The sequence below is a fragment of the Callorhinchus milii genome, unplaced genomic scaffold (assembly GCF_018977255.1).
Source record: "Callorhinchus milii isolate IMCB2004 unplaced genomic scaffold, IMCB_Cmil_1.0 Scaffold5, whole genome shotgun sequence".
In the NCBI taxonomy this organism is placed as follows: domain Eukaryota; kingdom Metazoa; phylum Chordata; class Chondrichthyes; order Chimaeriformes; family Callorhinchidae; genus Callorhinchus; species Callorhinchus milii.
Genome location: NW_024704746.1, coordinates 67,425,673 through 67,440,134, shown reverse-complemented (window position 1 = coordinate 67,440,134; position 14,462 = coordinate 67,425,673). Strand labels below are relative to the sequence as shown.

At 50.1% G+C, this 14,462-nt stretch overlaps 1 protein-coding gene across 3 annotated transcripts; it reads right to left on the bottom strand.

Moving 5' to 3' along the window:
• Nucleotides 1–3,912: 3,912 nt before the first annotated feature.
• Nucleotides 3,913–12,998, bottom strand: prpf18 (PRP18 pre-mRNA processing factor 18 homolog (yeast)). 3 transcript variants are annotated; one of them, NM_001293023.1, is given in 11 exon segments: nt 3,913–4,597; nt 5,255–5,410; nt 6,011–6,082; nt 6,680–6,820; nt 7,177–7,248; nt 7,636–7,782; nt 8,825–8,938; nt 9,418–9,522; nt 11,426–11,503; nt 12,750–12,866; nt 12,907–12,998. In NM_001293023.1, coding segments are annotated over 10 exon segments (1,032 nt in total). In that variant the 5' UTR covers nt 12,816–12,866; nt 12,907–12,998; the 3' UTR covers nt 3,913–4,516.
• Nucleotides 12,999–14,462: the final 1,464 nt, after the last annotated feature.

Sequence of the window (14,462 nt, the reverse complement as noted above, 5' to 3'; positions counted from 1 at the left end):
TAGGGCGGTTGGGGCGGGGGACGTGGAGCAGACCGGAGCCGGAGGAACGGAGGGTACGGGCAGGTAGGTAGGGGGATAGTAGGTTGGAGAGGTAGGAGGGAGCAAGGCCGTGAATGGCCTTGTAGGTGAGGATGAGGATCTTGAAATCAATCCTCTGGGGGATGGGGAGCCAGTGGAGGCGAGCGAGGGTGGGAGTGATGTGGTCCCGAAGCCTGGTGCGGGACAGTACACGAGCTGCAGAGTTCTGAATGACCTGCAGCTTGTGGAGGGAGGTGGCGGGAAGGCCGCGAGGAGAGAGTTCCCATAGTCCAGCCTTGAGGTGACAAAGGCGTGAACCAGGGTTTCAGCAGCGTGAGGGGTGAGGTAATGCCGTAGTCTGGCGATGTTCCGTAGGTGATGGAAGGCGGTGCCAGTTGTGGTGCGGATGTGAGGGAGAAAGGACAGCTCAGGGTCGAGGGGAACCCCGAGGTTCCTGACTGGCTTTGAGAGGTGGAGAGTGCAGCCTTGGATGCTGATGGTGTCAGCGCCTGAGGTGCGGAGGCGCTGACGTGAGCCAATCAGGAGGGCCTCGGTTTTTTGCACGTTGAGCTGAAGAAAGTTGTCTCTCGTCCAGGACTCGATGTCGGACAGGCAGGCTGTCAGGACATCGGGGGTCGTGGAGTTGAGAGTAGAGGAGGAAAGGTAGAGTTGGGTGTCATCCGCAATTTCAGCCACAAAACCCCAACTGAAATTTAAGAGCCCTCCGAATCTTACGCCGCTTGAGGGTCTTGTTTTTTTTTAATATCAAAAAGGCAACGTTCTTAAGGCTCGAAACCGTGAGGAATTTTGCTGCTCAGCGACCCGGGGCCGATTGAAACCCTGGATAAACACAGCCCTTGTTCAGACCCTGAAACATTTGGCAAAAAAAAGGAGCGAAACAAAAAAAAAGCTTGCCAGATGTACTGGATCCAGTGACTGTTCAGTCCACGGCCTCTTATTCTCACCAGGAAACACACACGTAAGTGACGGCTTGGCCTTGCCTTTTCCCTCGGAAGAGAGGGATAGATTGTTCGTGGGAAATACATTACACTGTGTATAATAATATTAATCCTTGCATTTGATTATAGCGCCTTATCACGTCGTTGAAACGTCTCAAAAGATTGAGCGCTGCGGCGCAGTGGTTAGACGCTCGCCTCGCAAGCGAGAGGACCCGGACCTGGCGAAACCATCAGCAAGTTTGCTTACTCCGCTCGCCTCTGTTTACCCGGCAGTAAGTAGGTAAAGTTTGAGACGCCTCGAGGACGTGATAAGGTTATACCAAATGCAAGGATTATTATTATAAAGCGCTTCGCCGAATAATGTAAAGCGTAGTGACTGTGTACTTTGTGGGCAAAACCAGGCAGTCAGTTGAGCGCAGCGGCGTCCCACAAGCAGTCGTGAATTCAGTGACCAAATTATTATTTTTTTAGAAGGGATTATTACCCCCAGAAAAGCGATCCACCAATCGACTAACAACCAGGTTCCTACTTACTGCAGGTAAACAGAGGTGTGTGTGTGTGTGGAGTAAGGGGACTCGCCTAAGGTTTCGCCCTGACTCGCCCGGGGATCGAACCCGGGTCCTCTCGCTCGCGGGGTAAGCGCTCTAACCACGACGACACACTAGATAAGTGCGGGAAGCAGAATGAACTGTTCACAAACCGACTGGGTTTATAATTAAACCTGTCCCCAGTGACTGTAACTCCATGGCGTTGCAATTCGTGGAATGGAGCCCTTTGGAGCTCCCAAGTCTGAAAATATGTTCTCACGGCATTTTTATGTAACAATCTGCAGCTGTGCGCGGTATCTGAAGCCAGTAGCAGGTCTCTGGAGCGTCTCCGCGTGGAGGGTGTTGTGACATCTGGTTTCCATCAAGAATCCACTTCCTCCTTCGCAAATTTACTGCTGCGATCAACACCTGAAGCCGTACCCTCCTCCGAATCTTACTCCCCGAGACACAGTCCGACAGGGGTGGTTAGCCAAGCACGGCTCAGGCAGCCGGGGGGAGAAACCGCAGAAAACATTGGCCTTGACCAACTCCTGTGCCATCTGTCAAGCCCAGCTGGTTCACTGACTAAACTATTGTCTCATGAGCTTCAGTTATGCCCTTGAAGAATTCAACAGTGCTTTTGCCGTCATACTAAGAGTCCTGTAGCGCAGCGGTTAGAGCGCTCGCCTCGCGAGCGAGCGAGAGGACCCGGGTTCCATTCCCGGGCGGGTGGGGCGAAACCTTAGGCAAGTTTCCTTACTCCACACACACACACACACACGCGTGTGCCTCTGTTTACCGGCAGTCAGTAGGAACCCGGTTGTTAGTCGATTGGCGGATCCCTTTCCGGGGGTAACAATCTCTCAAAAAAAAACGTGGTCACTCAATCTACGACTGTTTGTGCTGTGCGCAATTGGCTGCCGTGCTTTGCCCTCAAAATATGCAGTCACTGCACCTTACGGTAGATCCTGTGAAGCGCTTTGAGGCACCTTGGAAGACGCGATAAAGTGCTGTGTGTCAAATGCAAGATTATTATTATTATTGCTGTGTTATAATGTCGGGCTGGATTGTGAGCTCAATGTGCCAACGCCAACAACTTGTGTTTATGTAAAGTCTCGGAGCGAGTCAAGGGAACAGTCAGTCTCAGACAACGAGCCGGGGAAGGGGGACGGGTGGGGGGAGAGAGGGAAGAGATGGGGTTGAGAGCATGTCTCAAAACGCTTCACAGGATATACCAACAATCCTTGCATTTGATATAGCGTTGAGAGGCGTCTCAAAGCGCTTCACATTTCAAGTGAAACAACTGTGTATTTTGTGGGCGAAACCCGGCAGCACTGTGCCTGTGTTGAGAGCTATTTTCAGGGCTCTTGTGTTTGCTTCTCGTTACAATGAATGGCTGAATTGATAATAGAACGAACGGGCAGAGGGACAAAATAAAGCAGCTATTTTTATCCCGGCTTTTTTTGGAAAGAAAGGAATCCAGAGCCAAGCGTAACATTTCTTGGCGAAGTGGTCCCACGTTTATCAGGAACCACAGGGGCTTATATAGGAAATACGATCTAATTTGAAAAGGGTAGGATTCCACCCCCCCCCAAAAAAAAAGACACAAAGGATTTATTTGTCACTAAATGCCAGTGAAGCGGTAATTCAATTACCAGCTCGGGTTGAATCCAACAGCCAAGTTACTGATCTCATCAAGTGAGGTTTGAATGGGACCCTCACCTGCGTGAATGTCACTACACAAATGCAAGTTGTTTTACACATCCCGTAAGGATGTGTTTTTTTTTTTGCTCGTCTTGTTTATAGACTTTCAATGATAATATTCGACGTAGAAATTTCCTTTCTTTTACATCGAGATGATGTCCCAAAGCGCTTCACAGGGTAGTAATAATAATAATAATCCTTGCGTTTGTTATCGCACCTTATCATGTCATTGAGGCGTTCTCAAAGCGCTTCCCGGGATACACCGTAAAGTGGATTGATTTGTGTATTCTGTGGGATATACTGTAAAACGTGGTGATCGTGTTCTGTGGCTGAACTTGGCTGCTAATTTGCACACAGCAATGTCTCACAAACAGCCATGGAGTGAGTGACCCAATTTGTATTTATTTGGGAGGATTGCTGGTCAGGTCAGGAGAAATTTCCTCTTTTCGAATAGCACCGCGGGAGCTTTAACACGAACGGGCAGTTTAACAACTCAGTCAAAAGACGGCACCTCCGACAATGCAACCCCCCCCCCCCCACCCCCACCAGCGCTGTATTGGAGCATCACTGTGACTCCGAGTTCCGGTGTGGTGGGTGTGAACCCACAAAATTCTGTCTCAAGAGGCAAGAGAGAGCGACAGAGAGCGACCACCGAGCCGGGCTGACACACAATCCAAGTTCACAAAACCGTTCCATCCAAAGCAGAGATTGAAAACATTTAATAACATCCCCACTTCACATACAAATATATAAACCAAATCTCTGCGGCCTCCCTAATGCAGACACTTTGTGTTCCACTTCCCCAGAACACAGATTTCCCGGCGGATTAAAAATACTTGCGTCGAGCATTGAAACATTCTTTACAAAAGAGTATAAATTTTTCCGTCTTGCCTTTTTTACTCGGGCCGGCTTCCCAACTAAGCCTGAAAGTGCTGCAGTTTGCAAATTTCTGTTCGGACCCAGAAGCCAGGCGTGAAAGGTCAATGTAAACCTGCATTTGCGCTACGCTGTATGTCTGATTGAAGGGGCCGAGGGCGGGCAGACAGGCTCGGCGCTGTTTACAGTATCGCTAGCATTTATTTTAGTAAAATAAAGAAAATGCATTGTAAGGGTGGGGTAGCGATGATACTCGCTGCTTTTCGAACCCAGACTGAAATCCCAGCGAGGTCTACGGTGTTGAAAAGGTAAGGAATCCACGGACAGGGAGCGAGCGCCGAAGAGGCTCTGTGACCCGCCAATCCCAAAGCAGGCTCCACTTCCCGAAATCCGGAAAATCCCACGAGAGTGTTCTGTCCGGGCCTCGGCGGCTCACAGTGCGTTGTATTCCACACACTTGGACGGGTCGGTTGTGAATTGTTTCTGACAGACGGTCATCAGCCTCTTCAGCCCCTGGAAGAACATCAATTGGGTAAATTTAAGTCGGTGTGATTGGCTTTCAGGGTGGAGTCATGTAGCTCAGTGGTCAGAGCGCTCGCCTCGCAGGCGAGAGGACCTGGGTTCGATTCCCGGGCAGCACAAAACCTTAGGCAAGTTTCCTTACTCCACACACACACACGCACACACAAACACTCCTCTGTTTACCAGTCAGTAGGAATCTGGTTGTTAGTCGATTGGTGGATCGCTTTCCGGGCAGTAATAATGAAAAAACGTGGTCACTGAATCCACGACTGTCTACGGGGCAGTGCTGTGCGCAATTGTCTGCTGCGTTTGGCCCTCAAAATACACAGTCACTCTACAGTATATTCTGTGAAGCACTTTGAGACGTCTCAAATATTTTTAAAATATTTTAAATAATAAATCATTATTAATTATTAACAACAATCTATCTCTGGAATCTCCCAGGTGGAGGCGGAATTCTCAGTTTGGTTTGGATACCCTCAGGCGTGGTGATGAGATAGGCGGGTAATTGGGAGTTGAGGTACAAATCAACCATGATCTAATAGAATGGCGGGACAGGCTCGAGGGGCTGAATGGCCTCCTCCTGTTCCTATGGCGCTGTGCGGGGCTGTGTGCCTGAGCTGAGGCTGGGGTTAACGGTGACGTTACCTGGATGTACTTGCGCTGAGTCTCGTCGTTCAACACATGGGCCACGTGTTTGGAGAAGATCTTCTCTCGGCCTGTACGAGCGTGAATGCCCACCATGGTGACGCCGATGGGCCAGGGGGCGTTGCCGATGGCCATCTGCAGGTAAGCATCGTTCGCCTGCGGTGGGGAGGAGAGGGAGGGGGGTCAGCGACGAGAGGGGAGACTGCGTGCGCTCAGCCACCCGGCACGTTCAGCCGCCATGAACACAGCTTAACCCGTGGGGAGAAACTGGCCCTGCCGACTGCAATTTACCTCTAGTTTTAGGCTGCAAACCCAAAGCAAGTTTCCTTGTTCCACACACGCGCCTCTGTTTACTTTGTGGTAAGTAAGGAACCTGGTTGTTTGTCGATTGGAAGATGGCTTTCCTACTGTTAGGTAAACAGAGGCGTTTGTGTGGAGTCAGGAAACTTGACTACGGTTTTGCTCTGCCTGGGAATCGAACCCTCGCTTGGTCCTCTCGCTTGCGAGGCGAGTGCTCTAACCACTACACTACAGGGACTCCACAAGAACTGTCCCTTCTTCCCTTGGAAACCTAGTCCTAACACCAACGGGTCTCAAATCCTAAGCTTTGCAGCTAACAATTGTGATTCGAGTTTCATGGGCAATACGAGTTGTACTGCAGTCAGGATGCGGTTGTGGGGGGTGGAGGAAAGAGCAGGTAAGGATGGCGTCTCTTAAGTTCCTCTCAGCGCTTTATGTTTAGTACGTCATATTCACCTTGACGTACTCCCTTTGCAACATGAATTTGATGATATCGGTAATGGACTCTTTGATGTCTTGTGGCAAATTCTGTAAAGAAGAGGTTATAAAGAATATAACAATATAAAGAACGGTTTGTTTTGACTGAGCCACTTTGAGCAGTTGTGGTGAGTCACCAGGAGCCTTAAGTCAGCTTGGCTCAGCAGTAGCGCTCTCTCTCGCCTGGGAGTCAGGCGGTTGTGGGTTTAAGTTTTAAACTGGCGCTCCAATACAGTGCTGGGGGGGGAGGGGTTGCATTGTCGGAGGCGACGTCCTGCGTTTGAAACGTTAAACTGAGGTCCTCGTTTGTACCTGTTCAGGTGGACGTTAAACGCTATTCGAAAAGAGAAGGAACTTTCTCTCTCCCAGTGTCCTGGCCGACAATGCCCCAGATAAAACTGGTGATTCATTTCACGACCGTTTGTGGGGACGCTGCTGTGCTCAAATTGGCTGCCGCGTTTCGCCCACAAAATTCACTTTACAGTATTTTTGTGAAGCGCTTTGAGATGCCTCAACAACGTGATAAGGCGCTGTATCAAATGCAAGGATTATTATCATTATAATCCTTCACAGGAAAATGGAACGGGGGGGGTGGGGGCAATGAGGAAAGGAAGATGCTGCCCTGCTGAAAAAGGACATTGCTCTCACCTTTTTCCGAAGTTTCCTGAAGAGAGGCTTTAGGTAGGATTCGGTCTGTTTGTGGGTGGCGCTGGCCAGCTTCCCCTGCACGCTGCATTTAGAGTAATCCTCCCTGCTGTTCAGGTCCTTTGCCCACACACCCAGAATAAACTGTGGACCAGGAGGACGCAAAAGCGAAGACACACGTCAGGGGGAAGACATTCTTGGTGTGCGCTACCCGCCAAGTTTGCTATGGGTGCCGAGGCAATCGTTTACATTGTTAAAAATTTAATCATTGAAAGGAGAGTTTGATAAACTGTGCAGATTAAAGGTATGAAAAGGGAACAAGGAATGGGGTTATGGTAGAGAGCTCCAGTGGGGGAGCGAGCCCCAGCACAGACACCATGGGGAGAGAGAGAGAGAGAGAGAGAGCAGGGAATGGGGTTAGAGTAGAGAGCTCCAGTGGGGGAGCAAATCTGATCTGGGTGCAAAGACACAGTTAATCGTTGGACGGCAGATAGCCCTACCCTTAGCACTTTGGTTATAATCTCCATATCTTCATGGTCGTTACCCTGACCCAAAGATGTCCTCCCCAAGGCCTGCGGTGAAGTAAAGAAAATCTTTAAAAATATGTCGTAGAATAAAAGAAGAACCACAACCGCAACTTGTGTTTCAATAGCACCCTTTATTTGGGGCAGCGTCTCGGAGCGCTTAACAGCATCAGAGCTCAACGCTGAGCTGGGGGGGGGGAGGTGGGACCGTAAGCACGGTTAAAAGGAGGAAAGACTTCAGTCTTGGATGCTCTTAAGCGCGGTGATGGGTTTCCGCATGTGTCACGACACCGGACTGAGACAAAAAAAAAGTTTAACTGCACGTTTCAGGTCAAAAGTTAGCCGAAAAGAACAGTCACAATTTTTTTTTTTGCGGGGGGGGCCAGCTGGGTTTGCGGAAACCCACGGGAGAGGTGGGTCATTGAGTGTCCTTACCTCCAGCTCCTCTATCGTGGTGTTCTCCTCGTGAACTTTCAGATCATTCTGCCCCTCCTCCTCACCAGGCTCCTGCCCGACCACGATCTCGTTCAGGTACTGCTGGTCTATCTTATCCAGAGCAGCCTTCAGGTCATTCCTCAGACCCTGTGGAGCAAGAGAGGCAGAAATAATAATGATAATAATCCTTGCAGCTGATACAGCGCCCTATCACGTTGTTGAGACGTCACAAAGCGCTTCACAGGATATACTGTAACATGTAGTGACTGTGTATTTTGTGGGCAAAACTGCAGCAGCCAATTGCCCACAGCAGCGTCCCACAAACAGTGGTGGATTAAATGACCAAATTGTTATTCTTTTTTCTTTGAAGGTATTATTACTCCCGGGAAAGCGATCCACCAATCGACTAACATCTGCGTTCCTACCTATTGCTAGGTAAATAAGGGAGTAAGGAACCTTGCCTGAGGTTTCACCCTGCCTGGGAATCGAACCCAGGTCCTCTCGCTTGCGAGGCGAGGGCTCTAACCACTTGCATTGATATAACGCCCTTCGTGTAAAGTACAAAAGTCATCACAGGGCATGCGTTAGACAATTAGCAGTGGATTCGTTGAAAGATTCCTGTGTTTGTGTGTTACATATTAATGTTCACATCTGAGCTCCTTCCCCCACCCCGGACTTGTTCAGGTGGTTTTAAGGGAACAAAACTGTAGACAAATTGTTCTGTTTGTGTTTGTCATTGCCACCAAGAAAAATTGGAAATAAAAGATTAACAAGGATAAGATATGAAACACAGGAAGGAAGGACGTGGAAAGTGCAACTTAAAAGACACACAGTAATGGGATTGATAAGAACAAACAAATGACATAAAATTATACCGAATATTACAGCACAGAAACCAACTCAAATCCTTGCATTTGATATAGTGCCTTATCACATCAGACGTCCTATAGCGCTTCACAGAATATACTGAAGGGATTATTAGCCCAGGAAAGTGATCTGCCAATCGACTAACAACTGGGTTCTTACTTGCGGTTAGGTAAACAGGCGACAGGAGTAAGGAAACTTGCCTTAGGCATCCCTCGGCCCGGGAATCGAACCCGGGTCCTCTCGCTTGCGAGGCGCGTGCTCTAACCACTACAGTACAGGACTCCACAATTTATACATGCAATCGCGGTTGTGAAATGCATACCTTGTTAACCTCCGGAGCTAAGATTTCTATCTTTCGGAGACGCTGAAATGCCTCGTATTCACTTTCTCCGAACAGGCGGATGGGTTCGCCTCTTTCCCTCAGTCTTCGGATCACCTAGAAAGGCGGAGATGGGTCACGTGGTGGTATTTTGGCCGCACAAAATCCAACCGAACTGCTCCTCTTTCCTTCTGACAGAGTAACAGCCCTCCTAATAATCCTTGCATTTAACGTGGGGGTCTTTGAAATGGGGGGGAATGGGGGAAGGGAGGGTGGGAGGCATCTCAAAGCTCTCACTGAATACATGAGCGACAGACAACACTCACATTGTTCTGAAATATTATTGAATGGCACAGTAACGCCACCTGCTGCCCGTGAGGAGAGAGTGAAAATCCCTCTTTTTTCACTCATAATAATAAGCCTTGCATTTGATTTAGCCCAAGCAGTGTTCCGCCAACAGCAGTGGATTGAGTGACCAAATTATTATTATTTTTACGTATATGCGCGATGTACAATAATCCCTTCATTTGATGTTGCTTCGAGACTCTGTTCAAGAGAATGCGGAGAGAGCAATACTGACAAAGGTGGAATCCTACCTCTTGCCTGGAGAGGGTCATTGGCAGCTTCTCTTCTGCGAGTTCCAGCTCCAGCACTGGGTTTGATGCTGACGGCTTCTCCTCTTCGCTTGTGTTTGAATGCACCTGCACAGGAGCAGCACCAAGGTTACAACTTCTCCACAGCACACACTAACCCATCATTAGGTTTCCAATCGAATGCTAGAATAAGAAAGGTATTTCCAACGCTCCCGCAGTATAATCTTATCCGGCAATCAACAGCTGCTCATTATAATTATAATCCTTGATACAGCGCCTTATCAATTCAATGGGAAGTCTCAAAGTGCTTCACAGAATATATTGTAAAATGGAGTGACTGTTTATATTGTGGGCAAAAGGCGGCAGCCAATTACGCACATCGGTGTCCCACAAACAATCGTGGATTGATTGACCAAATAATTATTTTTTTTGGAGGGATTATTACCCCGGAAAGACTGATAATCAGATTCCTACTTGCTGCCAGGTAAACAGAGGAGTGCGGAGTAAGAATCCTCATATTTGATAAAGCACCTTTCACGTCAGGAGGACGTCTCAAGGTGCTTTGCAGGATTTAATGTACTATAATGACTGTGCGTTCTGTCGGCAAACGTGGCAGTTTGTGCACAGCAGTCTCCCACAAACAGCCATGCAGTAAGTGACCAATTTATATTTGGGGGTATTGTTGGCCTGGAGAGCGAAACTCCCTTTTCGCGGGATCTTTAACATCACCCTCAACAGGCTGACGGGACCTCGGTTTAACGTCTGATCCAAAGGACAGCATCGCTCAGCCCACTACCACACCGAACCGTCAGCCCAGCCTGCGACATGAGGCTTGAACCCACAACCTTCTGAGCCAGGCTGACACAACTTGCTGCAATAGAAACACGATGCAGATGCGGAAATATACAGAGTGCACATCCATGCCTGCCCTGCATGCTGGCCTTGCTTCACTGTCACGTCACCAAAACACATGCCTGAACCAACGATGCAAACCAGGAAGAACTTGCAATACTAGCATTCAACAGGCGATAAGAGTACAGTAGTTGTAACAAGGGCCGATGCAAACAAAGGCAGGCGTCCATTGCATTGCATTCCAGGTGCACAATACCACACCTCCTCCCGTGTTCATGCACGCCTCTTTAAGTGTCGCTATTGTAGCCGGCGATGTTCCAAATGGCGACCTGCAATAGACGCACTGAGCTGGCTTGCATTGCGGCGTTACAGTGCTGTCAGCTCCGCACGTGTTTCCCTCCACGGGCTTGTCTCGATTTTGGCCACGATTTCCGCGCGGATCTCGGGAACTAAGGAATCTGGGAGCGTGTCAGCCCCACTCGAGGAGAGACCACCCTCCTCCGATCCCCAAAACAGATCCAGGTAAGGTTGGAGCGCCGTTCCCGCGACTCGGAAAGCTGAGTAGCAGTCCCTCAGCCCTCAACCCTGCCTCTCAACATGCAACAGCTAGTGCACACGCGGCTGCTGGTGGCAGCCCAAACCAAAAGGAGCGTCAGTCTGTGCTTGAGCCATACCTTTCCTGTCGATTCCTCCTCTACAACCTATTGACACAAGTTTCACAGGAAAGCTTTATTGTAGTTTCTCACAATTGCAGAACAGGTTATAACGACAACGCTGTATTCATAGCACCTATAAAACGTCTCGAAACGCCTCACATGCAACTGCTGTCAAGTGCGATCACCTTGTGTCCGCAGGCAAACACGACCTGCCACGAAGTGAACGACTAACTTAATCTGGAGGACCGATTGTTGGCCAAGACACTGGGAGAAACGCGTCGTGGAATCTTTAACGTCGACCCAAACAGGCAGACGGGACCACGTTTTAACAGTGTAACGCTCCCGGAGCGTCAGCCTCAAAGTACCGACGTGGGGGCTTGAACCCCAAATCCCTCTTGATCTGTAGGCGAGAGCCCGAGGCAAAGCCAACACTCAAGACGCTGACAGACTCAGACAATTCGAACGAGTTTGTTAACTCCCCCAACAATTTAAACCCCGAGTACCTTATAGCCACATCTTTCCATGTACGCCTCCTCTTCCTTTTTGGCCAGTTCACTCCGTTTGAAGTACTTCTTTGACTCCTGTAGCACAAAATTAAAGTCGTCAGCCTGTTCTTAAATGGACTGAATGGCCATTGATTAGATCAAGGTAGGTATTTTAATCCCATTTCCCCACCTTTTCTCCAAACCCCTTTCTGACACCCTTCTTTCTCCAATATTTATCGATATCTGCTGTCCCTTGTTTCCCCAGCAGTAAGCAGGGACACGGTTGTTAGTCGATTGGCGGACGGCTTTGCGGTGGTCATAATCCCGTCAAAATGAATAATGAAATGCTAACAATTTGGTGAATCCACGGTTGCGCTGTGGGGACGCTGCGGCGCGCAACTGGCTGCCGAGTTTCACCCACAAAATACAGTCACTCCACCTTTACAGTGTGCCCTGTGAAGCGCTTCGAGGCGTCTCGACGACGTGATAAGGGGCTGTGTCGAATGCGAGGTTAGCGATAATAATAATTCCCGCATTTGATACGGCGCCTTATCACGTCGTTGCGATGTCTCAAAGGCGCTTTTATTTGATTAATTATCAAAACATCCCAATTAATATTCCACAGCCCAGATCCACATTCCCCCCCCACCGCCCCACCACCACTACCCCCCCGCCCCACCAGCCCCCTCACACCCCACCACCACTACCCCCCCGCCCTACCAGCCCCCTCACACCCCACCCCACCACCACTACCCCCCCGCCCCACCAGCCCCCTCACACCCCACCACCACTACCCCCCGCCCCCCCAGCCCCTCACCCCCCACCACCGCCCCACCAGCCCCCTCACACCCCACCCCACCAGCCCCCTCACACCCCACCACCCCCCTCACACCCCACCCCCCCCCCCCACCACCTCCCCACCCCCACCCACCCCCCCTCACACCCCACCACCCCCCACCCCACCAGCCCCCTCACACCCACCACCCCCCTCACACCCCACCCCACCAGCCCCCTCACACCCCACCACCCCCCCTCACACCCCACCACCCCCCCTCACACCCCACCCCACCAGCCCCCTCACACCCCACCACCCCCCTCACACCCCACCAGCCCCCTCACACCCCACCACCCCCCTCACACCCCACCACCCCCCTCACACCCCACCACCCCCCTCACACCCCACCAGCCCCCTCACACCCCACCAGCCCCCCCTCCACCCCCCCCCACCAGCCCCCCCCCCCACCCACCAGCCCCCCCCCCACCCCACCAGCCCCCCCCCCCACCCCACTCAGGCTCAGGCTCCGGGGCCCATTCTCGAAGCCGGAGTTGTGGCCTCTCTCACCCCAATCAGCTCCTTCTCCTCCAGCTGCTTCCTTTTCTTGGCGATCTCGGCTTTGAGGATGTCCATGGCCTCGCTGTCTGTGTCGCTGTGTCTGTCTGTCTGTCTGTCTCTCTGTCTACCTGTCTCTCTGTGTCTCTGTCTGTCTGTCTCTCTGTCTGTCTCTCTGTGTCAGTCTCTCTCTCTCTGTCTCTGTCTCTCTGCCCCCGGGAGGCCTGCCAGCCAGGCCCGGGCCTCTCTCTCTCTGTGTCTGTCTCTCCGTCAGTCAGAGCCGCCGGGTCAGAGGGCACCGGAGCCATAGCAACAAGCGCCCCCTAGCAACGCTTGGGCCTAGTCTCCCCTGAAGCCTGTCCATTCACCAGTAATAATAATAATACACCTCTGTTTTATTTTCTAACATATATACTCTGCAATCTCCTGTGTCTGTGTGTGTGACAATGTTAGTATTATTCCTGGTGCAATTTGATCCTATAATAATAAGAATATTTATTAATAATAATTAATAATTCCTATTGTTATCATCTAATAATAATCCTTATTGTTATAATAATGATAATATTGTCGTCTAATTAGATTATTATCATCTAATAATAATCCTTATTGTTATAATGATAATATTGTCATCTAATTAGATTATTATCATCTAATAATCCTTATTATCATAATAATATTATTGTCAACTAATAATAAAATGATTATCATCCCATAATGCTTATTGTTACCTTAATCTAACAAGGAGTAAACAACAATCAGAGGATCTATCCTTCAGAGGATCCAGTTCAAGATCCTGGATCCTCACATGCAAAGCCCTCCATGGCCTCGCCCCACCCTACCTCTGCCACCCCCTAACCCCCTACCAACCCGCACGCTCCCTCCGCTCAGCCGACTCCGGCTGCTCCACGTCCACCGATCCCCCGCCCCAGCATTGGCGGGAGAGCCTTCGGCCACTCTGTCCGCAACCACTGGAATTCCATCCCCCAATCTCTCCGCCTCGCCCCCTCCTTAGCCTCCATCAAGACCCGACTCAAGACCCTCCTCTTCGACCAGGCCATCGGCCACCCCCCTTCCCCTCCCCTCCCTTCCCCCCCAACCCCAGCTCGGGTCTGGAATGCTGTACTCTGTCCTATGCCTTGGGACGTCCTCCCGACGTGAAAGGCGCTATACACATGTAACCTTGTTGTTGTTGTACACAACAATCGTAAATTGCATTTGTATATTTTGAATTTGATTTTTATAAAAAATTAATATTACTTCTTACTTCTCGATAATAGTGCCTTATCGAGACATCTCAAAAGCGCTTCACAGAATACACTGTAAAGTGTAGTGACCGTGTGTTTTGTGTGTGCGAGAGAGAGTGTGAGAGAGTCTGAGAGCGAGCGATAATAATAATAATCCTGGCATTTGACACAGCGCCTCATCATGTCTTTGAGACGTCTCAAAGCACTTCACAGGTTACACTGTGCAGCGTCGTGACGGTGTTTTGTGTGTGAGTGAAACTGAGAGATAATAATAATAATAATCATCCATGCACTTGACTCAGCCGCCCCTTATCACGTCTTCGAGACGTCTCAAAGCGCTTCGCGGGAGGTGCTGTAAGGTGTAGTGACTGTGTGTTTTCTGGGCATGATGTGTCGAGTCCTGTGAGCCAGACATTGGTGTGAGGTGCTGTAGGCGTGTTGTCCTGATGGGGTGTTCAGTGTAAGGGAGGGGTGTGGG

What these genes read in the sequence shown, in the direction of transcription:
- prpf18 (XM_042334780.1), bottom strand. Translation starts at nt 12,815, where the DNA reads ATGGACATCCTCAAAGCCGAGATCGCCAAGAAAAGGAAGCAGCTGGAG. An exon ending in TGACCCTCTCCAGGCAAGAG is followed by an intron (nt 8,939 to 9,417) that starts GTAGGATTCCAC and finishes CCGCCTTTCTAG; the next exon opens with GTGATCCGAAGACTGAGGGA. An exon ending in CCACGATAGAGGAGCTGGAG is followed by an intron (nt 7,249 to 7,635) that starts GTAAGGACACTC and finishes ACTTCACCGCAG; the next exon opens with GCCTTGGGGAGGACATCTTT.